Raw genomic sequence first — 16253 nt, forward strand, 5'->3', positions numbered from 1 at the left:
CTTCCTTTTCATTTCATTCCTTATCTGTTCTTTCGGAAAAAAAAAAAAAAAAAAAAAAAAAAAAAAAAAAAAAAATTAAGTTCCGAACACTAACACTTCCTCTTTTCTTTTCTTTTCTTTTCTTTTCTTTTCTTTTCTTTTCTTTTCTTTTCTTTTCTTTTCTTTTCTTTTCTTTTCTTTTCTTTTCTTTTCTTTTCTTTTCTTTTCTTTTCTTTTCCTTTCTTTTCTTTTCCTTTGGAAAAGAAAAGAAAAGAAAACTCAGAACACCAACACTTCTTTTCTTTTCCTTCCTTTTCATTTCGTTCCTTATATGTTCTTTCGGGAAAAATAAAAAAAAATAAAAAAAAAATTAAGTTCCGAACACAAACACTTCCTCTATTCTTTTCTTTCCTTTTCTTGTCTTCTCTTTTCCCATGGAAAAGAAAAGAAAACTCAGAACACCAACACTTCTTTTCTTTTCCTTCCTTTTCATTTCGTTCCTTATCTGTTCTTTCGGAAAAAAAAAAAAATAAAAAAAAAAAAAAAAATTAAGTTCCGAACACTAACACTTCCTCTTTTCTTTTCTTTTTTCTTTTCTTTTCTTTTCTTTTCTTTTCTTTTCTTTTCTTTTCTTTTCTTTTCTTTTCTTTTCTTTTCTTTTCTTTTCTTTTCTTTTCTTTTCTTTTCTTTTCTTTTCTTTTCCTTTGGAAAAGAAAAGAAAAGAAAACTCAGAACACCAACAATTCTTTTCTTTTCCTTCCTTTTCATTTCGTTCCTTATCTGTTCTTTTGGAAAAAAAAAAAATATATAAAAATAAATAAAAAAAAAATTAAGTTCCGAACACAAACACTTCCTCTATTCTTTTCTTTCCTGTTCTTGTCTTCTCTATTCCTATGGAAAAGAACAGAAAACTCAGAACACCAACACTTCTTTTCTTTTCCTTCCTTTTCATTTCGTTCCTTATCTGTTCTATCGGGGAAAAAAAATAAAAAAAAAAATTAAGTTCCGAACACGAACACTTCCTCTATTCCTTTCTTTTCTTTTCTTTTCTTTTCTCAGAACACCAACACTTCTTTTTTTTCCCTTCCTTATCTTTTCTTTCTGAAAAAAAAAAAATAAAAAATTAAGTTCCGAACACTAACACTTCCTCTTTTCTTTTCTTTTCTTTTCTTTTCTTTTCTTTTCTTTTCTTTTCTTTTCTTTTCTTTTCTTTTCTTTTCTTTTCTTTTCTTTTCTTTTCTTTTCTTTTCTTTTCTTTTCTTTTCTTTTCTTTTCTTTTCTTTTCTCTGTTCAGCTAGCTTGGATTGAAATGATGTCTTTCTGTAGAGTACATAATTCACCCAATTATACTAATCAACCACACCAGAAGACAGAAATAGTCCTTTGAAAAACTAGTGGATAATATGAAATGGTCTAATTGATTTTGAGCGAGTCACAGCAACACCATCTACAGTCTATTAGGAGGAAAAGAAAAGGTGACAACTTGATTAATCTTGGCTATCAGAGGAAATCTGTGAAAATCTCTGAAGAGTTTTATGAGGGTGGCAACAAAATCAGCTCTTGTGTTTGGTATTTCATTGGCTCTCCCCACAATCCTAACCTTAAGCAGTCAGTTAAAATGGAAGAACTGTTTTGATTAGGTTAATCAAAAAGAAAAAAATACATCAATACCAACCTGAGTGCCTGAAGTCTCTAGACTATTGCTCTGCTTCATCCTCACCACAGACAGACAGTAAAATCTCTCTACTACTGTGCAGCATGATGAATGAGAGTAAATATCTCAATGCATGTCATCATAAATGTGTTGGGTGCAATTTCAAGAAAATTATATCTTATACATGGTCTGAAATTTGGTTTGTTATCAATAGGGAATTCCAGAAAGCATCCTAAATGCATTAAAAACTATCTCTTGTCAAATTGGGAAGAACTTTCAAAATGGCATCTGAGGGGGGCAAATCCACCTGAACACTCAGCTGATAATGGAATGTCACTCATCAAGTCATCATTAAAAAGCTTTAAGTCCCAGTATGAACAGTAAACTGGCAAGAAGAGGGATTTGGTTCATTAGGTGGCAAAATAGCTTTTGAAATAAATAAGGGTTCTCTGTTCCAGATGTCATGGCCTAATAGTCAAGGCAAAACTCCTGCAGCTTCAAAGAAGGCATTTTTTATCCAATTGACTGGCTTGGCTAGTTCCTTCTCCAGGCTACTCGCAGTATGAATGTCAGGGAAAAATAAAAGCAGTATGGCCTGATCTAGAGCCCTACACTGGGTGTTGCCTTTCCTTGGCTCAGTTCTCTCGTTTGCAAAATAGAGATAATGGTGTCAAGTTAATGATAAGCAATATTGTGATTACTTTACTAGCATAGCACAAGCTAATTAATACAGGTAATTTTGATACATATAACTCTTAAAGCCACATAATTTCTTATAAGAAACCATATAATTCCTTATAAGATGGACTGTCTCCAAGCATGATGGCATCAGCCTGCTGAAAAATCACGAACTCTTAAAAATGGGGACAACACTGTTATAATGGATACAGTGTGCTAAAAACGTAGATCTAAGAACAAACTAGCACGATTTTGTAGCTCAGGAAACCAGAACTGTGATTCTAATCAGCAGCTGCTATTGAGAGAAGAGTGGAGGTTTTGTGCTGTATTAGAGAGAGCAGCACTACAGATGAAGATTAATTCCTACAGAAAACAACTGAATCTTAATCTTAATTCTTCAAAGGGTAGGAATTGTGGTGAACAATTAACATGGATAGTCAATCTTTCTATACACACGAATGGTCATCCTCAGAGGAAAAATACCATGGTAACTGTAAACACACAATTTATGCTCTTGATTTAAGAGTTCCTGTTGGTTAGCATGATGAAAACTCATAGTTTTCAGTTGTAACAGGGATTTAGAAAGCACACAGGCTCAGAAACTGTAGGAATAAATGAGGATAAAAGGCGCTAAAAATGTAGAGGTAGCTTTCTAGTCAGACTTTGTGGGCCGCGTGAATAGTGCTAACCCATTTCTAGAACCTAATTTTTGCTAGTCCTTTATGTATGCAATCATATTCGGATCCCACCAAGCAGCTTCATATTTCAGCTGGCTCAGACCACTGCAGGAAGCTGAAGGTAGACTTTGTAGCTCAATTATGGTTAGAGGTCTTACAATGGGAAAAATTCTAGGCCCAAGTGGACACACTTTCAAGGTAGGGTTGATTTGTCTGTAACATTTTCATTAATGCCTCACTGTTTTTCAGCCCTTCTGTAGCTAAGCATGTAGACACGATGAGCAGCATTATTTACGGCCATTGTGGCCTGGAACCAGTCAGAACAGTCGGCTACTATGGAGTGTCTCAAAACTGCAGCACTGTAACTCAGCCCATGCTCAGAAACAAGATACGGCTGCAACCCTCCCAGCACTGATGTCCAGGAGAAAAAAAAGTATTACTGGAACAGTAGGAGCAAGGATTACTGGGTCAGAGCAAGCTGCCAACCTGAGAAAATTAAACAAAAGAATGACACAAAGAGTCTGTTCTACCTTCTTTCTCACCTTCCACAGAAAACCCTCCCCCACCTCCAGCACTACCTAGAGATCAAGACCTGTTGTTGAGATAATATGAGCTGAAAGGCTTACAAGGTGTTATACAGCATGGCACGATTGAGATCCAAAAAAGCACTTAGACACTTCAAAAGCCACTTAGGCCAAATTCAGGTGATTCCAGAACACTAATCCCCAAACAACATTATTCCTCTGAAAAACACTTAATCTCATGCTCAACAGAAAATCCCAGCAGTTCTGCTCTGGCACATACAGAGAGACACAGCAGCACTATTTACAGCTGAGTCCAGCAGCCAAAGCTACTCTTTCTTTAAAGCATCACTGGAAAAGTCAGGCCAGGTGATTAGAGTCCTTGCAATTCCAGCCCATCGAGTTTAAAGCTTTTTTTTTTTTTTTTTTTTTTTTTTTTTTTTCCTGAAGTGTCCTGACTTCCACCTAGGAGTTAGCTCTGGCCACTCAATGAAAATACTGAGAGCACTGTACCAACTAGAGCAGAATCAGGCATGTGTACAGGAGAGCAAGCAGGGTGCTTCTGCTTTCCAAGACAGACAAAAAATAAACATGAAACCAAGCAGAGAAACATGCCTAGGTCTCAATCCATATGCCCTCATGCAACATTCAGCCCCATTAGAGATGCCCTTGAGTATCCTCCAGCTCCTGCTCTGAAAGCTCATGAGTCTCCTGCAGGTACTGCAGCACAGTTGCAGATATCTTGGCCTCCTTACAGTTCTGATGAATGTACCTTTGCCTGTGCAAATGAATCAAGTATCTTGCAAGTTTAGGCATCTCCAGGAAGAAGCAAGCAGTCCAAGGATGGCTGTGGTCTCACGTGACCAGTGTAAGTCATCAGTTCCAGTCTCACATGACCTGCTTTGCATGTCTCATGCCCTCATTAAATCAAGCCTAAAGCCCTTAACCAGAGCAACTAGTTGGCTCTGGGACAGCCCATAAGGAAATAGGTAAAACGAAACACCTACCTGAAATGCTTTGGAGTAAAGGAAGCTTAGCTGGAAACCAATTACTTTTTTCTCCAACAGTAGAGAATTCCAGGCAAAAATTTAGATGAACAAGCTTCTGAAGAATATTACTTTGAGCTTGCTGGCAAAGCTGAACAGCAACAAGCATTCAAATGAACACAATTATTTACTCAACCACAGCTCCGCAAGCCGTAAGATTTCCTGTTGTGAACATCAGTGGGAACACATTGAACAGCTGAAATGTGAAGGGAATGGCTCTTCAGCTGAGTGCATGCTCAGTCACACCCCAGGTGGTGCATGTCCTAGCAGCAGTGCTGCTCACTAAGCTCACTAAGTGCTGCAGGTGATAGCTCAAAAGTTATGAATCAGCATTGCGTAGTTATACAGGTGATACACAAGGCAATTTAGAGCAGGAGGCCATCAATTCCAGTGCTCCAAAACCATATTTCTGATTTTCATGTCTCTTTCTCCCAGAACTATGTTTTCCTCTGACTTCCTGTGCGTCTGGTTTGATTTTGTGCAGTCATCGAAGAACGTGAACTACCTGAGGACTTACCATAGGGTACCTATGAGTGCCAGGTGCTCTGTTAATTGTGAGCACAGTTCTATCATCTGCTTGTTAAGGCTGAAGCATCATGTGCTGAAATGAGTGACCAGCCACATGCCACCAATGACTAACTATTGGGCAGGTATTTATTCTATAAAATGGAAAACAATGCTGAAATCCATAAGGTACTTACAAGGTTGCCTCGACTAAGGCAACAAGTCTGCAGAGCACAACCCACTCTATGATCCAGGACAGGTTTGACTATAACAACTCAGTTCTGTGATTCCATAACAGAACCCATTAAGTCATATCAAGAACAATACAAATGCAGACCCTGTGCTTCTGGACCCAGTAAGTACATCTCCACACTTGTATTGTAAATGCATCCTTTATATCAGACACAAGTAAGAATGCCGGGTTTTGGTGCATGGTTGGAAATGCTATCACCAGCACATGGCAACTTCTAAACAAATGTCACCAGGTTTCACTCCTCCTAGAGTCAGTGAACCACCTCTGCTGCTTCTTTCTACCCTATGAAGTCCTTCCATAAAATTAAGGAGTCCTTCAAGTTCACACTCTTTCCCAAAACAATAAAAACTGAATGTCACAATAACCTTTGCAGATTCTAAGAGCAGAACCTCAGTTTCTTCATGTAAGAACCAGACAGCAGATATTCACACAGCTTTCAATCACAACCAGAGAAACAAAGCTAAAGAGACAAGCTGCCCTTGTAGGAAAAAATTCACAATAAGGCCTTCATTTGCTCTTTGACGAAATCTTTACAGGTACTTAGATTGCTGAGATTATTCAATGGGCTTGGAAAGAGTCAGGGAAATGCAACAAACCTCAATGGCCTCCTTTGCAAATTTAATGGCTTTCCTTTCTCTGTGATTCAATTACTGAGAGAAACCTAACCCTTCTCCAAGCCTTCACCTTTGATCAGAGCAGGTATCCAATGCCGTTCAGTTTGGGTACATTTTGTGCTTTTTCTCATGCAAATGTAAATTGCTGTAGACCAGATGGCACTTTTGCCAAATTCGTTTCATGGATTTTAGTCTGTTTTCTACCTTCCACCTAAAAGGAGTATTAAGTGCACGGTGACTGCTTTTCTGTGAGAAGATAATGAGAGATTTATTTTCTTTCAAAAATTACAAGATTGGATCTAGCATGGAATAATTCCACTGAAACCTGTAGCATTACATCAATGATTATTTAACTGCATCATTTGATTAGAAGAATTATAACAAAGCCAGTCTGTATTTCACCTATTAGCACCGTGATTAAGTTGGCCACTTGCATCATTTTTAGCAAAGTATTTACACTAAGTATCATCAAGTTTAGCCAAATATCTTATGCTCCAAATTAGTCCTGCAAGACCCAAGAGACCCAATCCAACCCCAAGGCTGAAGCTGATCTTTTGAGCTTGAACATCAGTTTGCATAGAGCTATGAGGTGTTTCTAGTGTACAAAGTTGCAAGGAAATACATTCTTAAGTAAACCTTCACCTTGTTCCTGTGCTGTAAAGACTTGCTAGCATGGTAGTTCAAAATGCTTCACCAGCTCCCAGTTCCTAATTCCAAACCAAATGCACAGGTACACACACAAAAACAAATGTTTACACCATATATATTCATCCAGAGCTGGGAGTTGGAAATCAAATTTGGACTTCAGTGCCTGCAGAAGGATTTGGATTGAGAATATAAAACAGATACCATGAGTTAAATTTTCCTTATTTTAGAATTCCTGATAAGGATAGTTCCTAGCTAGAGCAAACCAAACCATTTATGAGCTTCTGTTCTTGTTCAGCGGATTATTCTTTAACTCAATTAAAATAAAAACAAATTCTAACCAACAGTGTTTATCCATTTGTACCTCTCTTAGTAATCTCATTAAACTGGTATGTGAAGGCTTGTGGAACCTGACCCACAAGAACAGTGGCAGCAGCCTATTTAACAAGATGTCCTCTACACTGCAATCATTGTGATGCTTCAGATCCATGTTCAAGTTTATTATCTGAAACAAAATACAGATCTTTATGGGGTCTTTAACTTTTCTTTATGGTTCTGAATCCGTTTGCAAGAACTACAAGTCATTGTAACTACATATAAACATAAACATTTTCACATTTTTATAGATTCACTTTCACACCACCATTGCCAGGCAAGAGTTAGCATCCCCTACAATGCACACTGTAGCCATAGTTATGCTTGAAAGCTGTATGGCATTAGCTAGGTGTGGATCCATGGTGTGGATTTAAGGCAGTGAATGCTCTCCTGCAGGTGAGTCCATAAATCTCACCGGTTCTTTTCTGCATCAAGCACCCACAGAAGAACTGAACCCACATTGTTCAGTGTTTCAGTTTAAGATCAGAGCTGCTGTGCATTGCTGCAAAAACCTTTCTGCTGCATGACCCTCTCCCCCACCCCAAAAGCCACTTAGGAGAAAGGAGACTCACATTAAGTTCTGCCAGAAATGAGGCAGAATTAAGCTCTTCCACATGGAGAACTGCACAGGAGGAGCCACCAAACTCAGCCAGGAGGAGTCCCCAGGACTGGGTCCCTCAGGCAAGACCGTTTTATGACTCATCATTTTTCTTTAGTTCGGCAAAACAGCAGTATCACATCCGAGTCCTTATTCTAGGTCTGTCACCACAAACAGGATGCTATGTGTCACATGAAAAATCTACTAAGACCGTCATGTGGCAAACACAGGGTATGTGTCATAACGAAGGCTAAGTGGTTTGAGTTCTCTGTATAATGGTGGATTTTACATTGTAAAACAATGTGATGTTTAATATAGAAGTGTTACAAATATACGCCTACATAGTGTAATATTTAACACATATTTTACAGTCCCATACATATGTAGTATTGTGTGGTGTAATTATATACTACAATGGAAATATGAAAGACATCACCTCTACTCAAATGTGAGCTTTTAGGAAAAATAAGCATATGAGATAATTCCAAAGATGGTGTATGAAGCTGAAATTACTTTTGTCCATCTACATGGCACAAAACATTGACCTCTTCAATAACCCATCTAAGACAGGCATCTAATTCCTATAAAGACCTTTGCACTGAGTTCTATAAGGCAGCTGTGATTTTGTCACTGCAAAAACTCTACATTTTCCTAAGAAACTTGGAAAAGAGAGAAATTATGTCAGTTATACTCCATCAGCAGGTTTCTGTTCAGTCATTTCCAAGATCTGTTACAAAAAAAAACAAACAAAAAGCCATCACAGACTTAAAAAATCAAATAGCAGCAACACAGTCCCATCTAAGGGAAAGGGAATTGCTTTTCTATAACTTTTTTTTTTCTCCCACAGTGGACAATACTGGCAGGCTGAGATTTAACCAGAGATGGGCTCCTTTTACAAGATTGCTTATATAAAGCGGAGATAACAGTAGCTAGGTTCATTTGAAAGAGGACATCTTGGGAAGAGCCGGCAACGCAGCTACTGGAATAAGACTGCAATGAAAATCTGAAATACTGAATCCCCTCCTCTCTTGTAGGTATTGTACTTCATTTATTGCAGAATGCATAGGATTTTAATTAGAAGGGGTTGCCACTGATAGGTTGTGTGTGAGCTTTTTATGAATGTATTTAGAAAGAGGATGAGTGAAAATGTTGAAATTGATTTCTTTTCATGGGAATGCTTAATGGGCAAGGCCTTTTTTCTTTACCTAAATTATGCTGCTTAATTCTGACACTGTGTTCAGTAATGCAGATATGCAGGCAGACACTGGAAAGTGTCCACAAGGGCAAAACAGGAGCACAGCAGTCCCAACCCCACAGGCTGCTCTGTGCCCAAGCGGGAAGCAGCTTGTAGGGCTGAGGCCTGTGGTGGAGATGGAAACTAAAGCCACACAGGATAACTGCTGCTAAACTTACAGTTTTCAGGACAGAGAAATTGTAACAAAAAACCTACAAGAAGTTAAGATTACATACATCAGGATAGACATCAACACAGAATAATTTTTGCATTACATTACTAAGCACAGTATGTATATTGGTTCCTTAGTATTTCTTCCTGCAATTTCAATTGTCTCTCTTTTTCAGCTCCTGTTCTTTCAGTTTCCTTTAGTTATACTAACGATTTAGGTTTAGACTCTTTAAAAGAACGAAAACATCCTAGAAGAACTTTAAATCAGCACTGAAAAACAGTAATACTGTCACAGTAGTGATCCACTGATAATAGTGGTCTTGGAAATACACATCTTTTTGATGCAATGGAAATTGGGTGACAATATCAGCAATGTTATATATTTCTGCCTGCAAGATTATTAAATAGTAGCCAGTTTAGCAGTTTCATGTCTTCTAGTTGAGAAGACAAATTCAGTCTTTTTTCCCTGTGTCCTCAGGTCACTGCAAGAAATGGTGCCTGTTACTATTTATCTGATGGTCATCTTGGCACAAGCCTTTGCGGGGCCCTGCACTCCAAATAAAGCAGGTAGAATTACTCAAGTCTTCTATGCTTTTTTTTTTTTTTTTTTGTATTTAAACTGCCAAAGTGTTGTTTTCCATTTAAAGCTGGTTTTCTTCATATAGTTAAACTGTAGGATCTGGAGAATTAACCCTCATATTTCCTTTATTGATTTATTTCCAGACAGCATAGTAAAGCATGCACTACTAAGGTCCTACTTCCCTACAGAATTAGGATGCTTAACTCTGCAATAAACACAGTGCAATAAAGTTAAGTGTGAACAGAATTCAGATATAAGCTGGTAATTAAAAGAGCAGCAATCAGAAACTGGATGAATTACCCACAGTTAGTGCTGCTGATCTCTGCTGCCTGAACTGGGCTTCAGTCCTCCTGGCTGCAATCTAATGACTGATGCTGAGTGAGTGAGATGGGCTGAGCTCCTGAACACCACTGCTATACTTAAATATATAATGATCATCATTGCAGCTGAGGCCCCAGTTACACTCTGATTTCTGCCTAGACACTCAGACGATCTGGTGCCAGACAAACCTTCAGTGCACAATTTGCTAGAACTGCAAAACTTACTTTTGGAACGTGTTGGAATATGCCTCAATAAGGAGTCTTTGCATTGAATATGTGGCATGTGTATATAGTAATAGACCAGTGTATGCTACTGCCAGGAACTCCACAGTATATTCTAAGTATTTGGCCCTCTGTTCACCTATTTCAGTGCCCTCTCTTCCACAAGGAGTTTCTCAGAGCTGAGGACCTTCCATAGTTGTGAAGTCACCATCTCTGACCACCAACACAGGCAGAACAAGCCTGCATTTGTTGATTTGAAAGAAGCAAGCTATTAAGGTCCCTGTATGATTTTCCCCACATAAATTTGCCCAGCTCCTGCATATTCCCCAAACTCCTGCAAGCACAGGAAGGCTGAAGAATCAGGCTTTTATCATAAAGATGAGAGCATTGGAAGCTTTAAAACAGACAAGTAGTTCTGGGCAGAGTGTTGTGGGGGTTTTTTGTGTGTGTTTTTTTAAGGCAGTAATTGCTATTTCTCAATTTTCAGTTCATTAGTATTTAGTCAGTATTTCCATTTAAATTCACATCACACTTTCAAATTCACACTGCTCGATTCTCTTTGAAAAAGGCTCAAATCTTCTGCTATGACAAAACAATTAGTCTCAGTTATGGCATTGAGTATTCATTGTTGTCCTAGCAGTAACCCCACAAGGAAACAAATTACAGTGCTATTGGCTATCGGTATTAACAGGGCTAAGCTTCAGGGAGGACTGAATTTAACAACCCTGAGGTCACTTATGAGTAGCTCATGCTGTTCCCATTCCCCTGCTGCTAACATTAGGGGACCTTTCAGCGGATCCCACACAGGATTTAAATCCTCATGGAAAGCAGATGTGTAGACTTGTCTTTTTGAAAGAAAAGCACTCCTGAATGTCACTCTAGGCATACTGTTTTCTTTTCAGATGTAATTCTGGTATACTGCTATCCTAGAACCATCATTACAAAAATTCCAGAGTGTCCTTATGGATGGGAGGTCAATCAGCTGGCACTTGGAGGCATTTGTTACAATGGGATCCACGATTCAGGATATTACCAATTCACAATCCCAGACCTGTCACCTAAAAATAAATCATACTGCGGGACGCAGTCAGAGGTAAGACTTTCAGACCAATGTTTTCTGAAAGGTGGCAAAGCACAGCCTGAGCTGGGTTCAGGAACTGGCTGGATTCATTTGAAAGAGCCCATTTGGTTCCAGTGGGCTTTAAGTACTGATGAAGAGAGGGCAATTCAGGTTATCAGGCCTCTTCTTAGATTTAGGAGAAGGAGGAATTAAATAGTCATGCTCCACATCTACAGGCAAAATACACAGAGGTTTAGTGTTATTAGCCTGTGTGCCTGCCACCCATTGGCATGCATACACAGAACATGACAAGATACAAAACCATGTCTCATTAGGAATGCTGTTTTGTCACGAAGTTGAATCCTCATATTTTAACATGCCAGGTTGTTCTTGGTGCCTCAAACAGTCACTGGTGCATACATATTTCTATTTTCCCACCTACAGTTTAAGAATCCTGTTTATCACTTCTACAACTCCATTGTCTCCAATGACTCCACAGTGATCCTTAAGAGCCAGCCTGTGAATTACTCATTCACCTGCACATACAATGCCAACTACTTGGTGAACCAGGCTGCCTTTGACCAAAGGTAAGTCTTGGTCTGGCAGTGAGACTTCCTCCTTTTAAAACCCCAGGTTTCACTCATGCAGAGCAATGTGGTTTTTATATCCCCAGGGTGGCCACTGTCCATGTGAAGAATGGGAGCTCTGGCTCATTTGAAAGTCAGTTATCCCTCAACTTTTACTCTGTAAGTGCTCTTTGCCACTCAGCTTTTTGCCTTCACTTTCCACCAACATCAGCAGGAAAAAAAGGCTGCTGCTCTTGACTTCTGAATGTCATGGAGCACATTACCAGCCTGTAGCAGATAATTACAGCATGGTTTGCATAGGTTCTCATTTCCAGTGATTAACAGGGATGTAACTTAAACCAAACATAGCAGACACATGCCAGATGTTCATTTAACTCCTCCACGAGGCAGCTTTTCCTGCTGACTGGTACAGTTCTTGCATGCTGACAAGCTTTATAAAGAAAAAAGCCAAACTTGTTGGTAATCCCACTCAAAGAGCAGCAGCATCCACCTACAGACACTGCCACTATGATATTGTCTCTATAGGAATGGAAAGGCACATCCCTTGCAGTCAGCTTCCTTGTCTGCTCATCTGGCTGGCATTTCATGCTGCCCAGAAATCCTGCTGAAATTTTGCTTCCAGCATTTACCTCTGGATATCAAGCTAATCTTTTGAAGCATTCCTTCCCTCCCCACAGCTACTCCATGTTGCTCCTAATCTTTTCCCATCAATGCACACTCTGAAGCACCAATGCAGCTAGAAAAAGCACAGCCTACTTCACTCAATTACCCCCAGTGTGGCCAGCCCCATTCCCACTTCATACAGTTATCTCCAGTGCCCCACTCCTACCCACTTCCCCCAGCAGCTCTGGTTCAGAAGGGCAGCAGCAGCAGGCCCATTTCCCGCTCATGCTCTCATTCCACACATCCCACACATCCCACATCTCAATCAGTTGCAAATTCTGCCACTTATTATGAACCAAACATAACTAAACAGACTTTGGAGCTCACAGGTAGTAAGAATCCAGGCTTCTGGAGTCTCTCTCTCCAGAGCTGTCTGAAGTTGCCATGCACTTTGCATGGTGCATGTAACATATGATGCCTTTTTCTCTTTTTCTTTCAAAGAATGCTAAGTTCACAAGTATAAAAGAAGCCCCTTTTGTCGTCGAAACATCAGAAATTGGTTCTGACATATTTGCTGGTGTGGAAGCTAAGGGCTTAAGTGACAGGTATGTGAAGAAAGGAATGACAATAAATCAGCAATTGGGATGCTGTGTGCTGATCTGATATTTTTGCCTTCCCAGGTTCAAAGTTGTTCTCAACAACTGCTGGGCAACACCTTCCTCAGAGTACTTCTACCAGGTGCACTGGCCTCTGATCACCAAGGGGTAGGTGCTGGGGGGCTTGGGGAGCTGCCCTACTCATTCCCAATCACCTAAAAGCAGGAAGTGGCCCACAGCTGGGGAAATGCATTCCTCAGACTGTGACCTCAGGACACAATTCACACACCAAGGTCTGACATTTCTCCACACACTATACAGGTGTGCCTCAGACTTCTCCATTGTCGTCCATGAGAATGGAAAAACAAACCGTGCGACATTTCAGTTTAATGCCTTCCGCTTCCAAAACATCCCCAAGCTGTCCAAGGTCTGGCTGCACTGTGAGACACATGTCTGTGACAGCGAGAAGTTCTCCTGCCCGGTGGTAAGGCCTCCCTCCAAGGGAAACACACGGAGCTAAATTCAGACAGAGTGTGACCAGGGGGCATGTCAGGTTGGGAGTAGGCATTAGATGGAGCCACCAACATGCATTAACCCGAGTGGTGGGCTGTGTACCCTGATCCCTGTCATGCCATAGGCACTATGTGCAGCATTGAGCAATTTGTTTGGAGGTATTGAGAAATAACATAGTCATTTTAAAACCTCAGTTTTTGTCAACATTGCAGACTACGCTCCTGTTTGGCAAACAGCCACAGCTAAACAAAAGCATCATCCTTAGAGGCACAGGGTGCAATTCCCTTCTCTCCCTCCAAGGTGGGACCAAGCCAGCACCTCTGCAGTTGGTGAGCGGTCTGCTCTAATTAAGGCTGAACCAAGCAAGGCAGATCCACAATTAATACTTTCTGAGATTATAAAAATGCCCACAGCTGCAAAGGTTAGGGAATGGACAAGGACCTTTGATCTAGAAATCACTGCCTCTGATAAAGACTTTGTCAGTTGTAACAAGAGACATTAGATTTGAATAGAAGATGATCTAAGTGGAGAGGATTTGGTGCTTCCTCTTCATATCCAATAAAGAACAATTACAGTTTGTAATAAACAACAAAAGTCTTCACAGAGGTCATAGGTTAAATAGAAGGAGTTCAGCTACCGCCTTCCTCCTTGAGAGGAAGCTTTGTTGAAGCTGCACAGGAAGGGCAGTCCACTGACTGCCACTATACAGGCAGACCAAAATCCTCATCCAATACACAGCAAAAGCTCCCCTTGAGCACCAAAAAGCCCCAGTTATTACAGAAAAATAAAAAACAGTCCCTAGAAAACATGCAGCAAAATTGATACAGACTTCATTTACTTAGTCAGAAACGTGAGAATTGGGTTTGGGTGTATACAGACACATATTAATTTGGTGGGGTATACATGGCTTTCTCTCTGATCTCTTGAGACATGTGACAAACGAAAGCAGCGCATGGAACAGACCGGAGGTGTTTTAGTGGCGGAGATCTCTGTGCGCAGTAAGTGGCTGGGCTCCTGGGGTGGTGCTCCCTTTGGGAAGCAGTGAACCTCGAGGTTTGGGGTTGTGCCAGATTTGCTCAGTGAAACTCTCCTCGTTTAGAAAGTGAGTAAATGCACCCATATGGCATTAATGATAAGTGGCTAAACCACTTCCACAGCAAGCTAGCAATGTAAATCCTGGTCACCCAAATTTGACCTCAGCAACAGCCCAGACAGTCTCTAATGGGATGCACGTGCGTGAGGGAAGAAGCCAGGCTTAGGAGAAAGCAGTACTGAGCCTTTCTTTGCACTTACAGTGGGTTCTTCAGTGTAACCAGAAATCCAGCAGGTCAACCCTGCATGCCCATAATGTGAACAGCCATCAATTCTTCCCATTACAAACCCAAACGTTTTACTTCCAGCTGCTGCCTCCTGGCGGCAGGAATTTCTCCCCGAGCTAGTTTGGTTCTGCAGATCCTGCACAAGTTACGTGCTTTGGATACAAGTACTTGGAACAAGGTATGCCTAAATCATGCTTTCACTGAAGCCCTTCATACTGGTTTCACAACCACATCTACACTATCCTGCTAGCCAACATAAATTACAGATCCATCTGGAGCAGCATTATTGACAATCAGAAGGTTGCACCAGTAAAACACCACTAATTTTATAAAATTAAAGAATTGGAGGATCCTCTCATCACTTTGGAGAGTAAAGCCAAGAGGAAAAAATACCCAGAATTTCAAAACATGGCCAACTTATCTGTTTTTACAGAGCACACTGGTGCACTTTACCCTATTTAAAACATGCCATTCAAATGTTATCTTTTTCTCTTACTTTACAGACAAAGGTTTATCCAGATTTTACATGCTCTCAGGTAAGCAGAAAAATCTCACAGTGATGCTATCAATCCCAAATACGGATCCTGAGTGGCTCTGCCAAAGTAAACTCTGTAGCTCAAAGAAAGATTTGGTCAATTTTGTAATTTTGACAGAAGGAAACACTTCAAAATCAAATCTCATCTCTCATTGCTTCCTGTAGGCACTTCCTTCAACCTAGACACTGAAATCATATCAGTAATTTCCAGTACTAAACAGTAATTTCTCTTCTTTCTACGCACTCTTCCCAAGAAGGAACAAACATGTTTTGCTGGGTTAACAGAGATGCTTGGAAAGCATTTCTATTGAGCTGGTTTGAAAGCCTCTTCAAAGCTTGTTTGCTAAAACCTGATACAGTGACAGAGCCATGTTAGGACATGTAGTAAATTGGTAGGGGTGGGAAGAAAACATGAAAGGCAGCTGATGGTGAAGTACTCACATTTAGTCTCTCTTTTATTTTTCCTTTTACAGATGTTCTCTTCCACCTACTCTTTGCAATTGGATTTTCTGCTGTTTTATTATAAAACTCAGCTTAGCTGCATTTCTTAATTTTTCCCAATCCTGGACCAGGACTTTACTAAAGACGTTTATTTTACAGAAGGAAAATTAAAGTCACCAAAAATCCTTGTGCACCTTTTCATCAGATAAATAAACCATTCCACGAGCCTTGCGTCTCTAGTATTGAACAGCCCCAAAGCCGCTGTGCCCCCCCAGATCCCTGCAAACATTTTAAACTAGGGAAAACAAAATGGCTGTGTATTCTACTGATGCCTTCTCTTACAGATGATGCCAGTAGTGTTTGTTTCTATATATAGGCATATTCAAACTCTGCATCCTCCACTGTAAATTTTCCCTTCAGCATCCCCATTCCTTAACAGCCTCAATGTGGTATCAGACTTCCCTTCAGGCATGGTCTGGCAAGGCCATAAACACTTCAGCTTGATCTGTAGAGCCCCTCAGCACCATG

At 40.2% G+C, this 16253-nt stretch overlaps 2 protein-coding genes across 3 annotated transcripts in view; one reads left to right on the forward strand and one right to left on the reverse strand.

The window, feature by feature from the left end:
* GPAM (glycerol-3-phosphate acyltransferase, mitochondrial) overlaps window positions 1-16253 on the reverse strand; it is a 92891-nt gene that overhangs the window by 51598 nt on the left and 25040 nt on the right. The gene's annotated exons all lie outside the window — the stretch shown is intronic.
* Window positions 8510-15810, forward strand: TECTB (tectorin beta). Its single transcript, XM_072340820.1, has 11 exons — window positions 8510-8574; window positions 9428-9516; window positions 10974-11164; window positions 11576-11718; window positions 11805-11877; window positions 12823-12926; window positions 13002-13085; window positions 13239-13401; window positions 14359-14428; window positions 15253-15285; window positions 15758-15810. The coding sequence occupies exons 2-11, from the start codon at window positions 9441-9443 to the stop codon at window positions 15808-15810; spliced, it is 990 nt and encodes a 329-aa protein (XP_072196921.1). The 5' UTR covers window positions 8510-8574; window positions 9428-9440.

Source organism: Excalfactoria chinensis, chromosome 6 (genome assembly GCF_039878825.1).
Source record: "Excalfactoria chinensis isolate bCotChi1 chromosome 6, bCotChi1.hap2, whole genome shotgun sequence".
Taxonomy (NCBI): Eukaryota; Metazoa; Chordata; class Aves; order Galliformes; family Phasianidae; genus Excalfactoria; species Excalfactoria chinensis.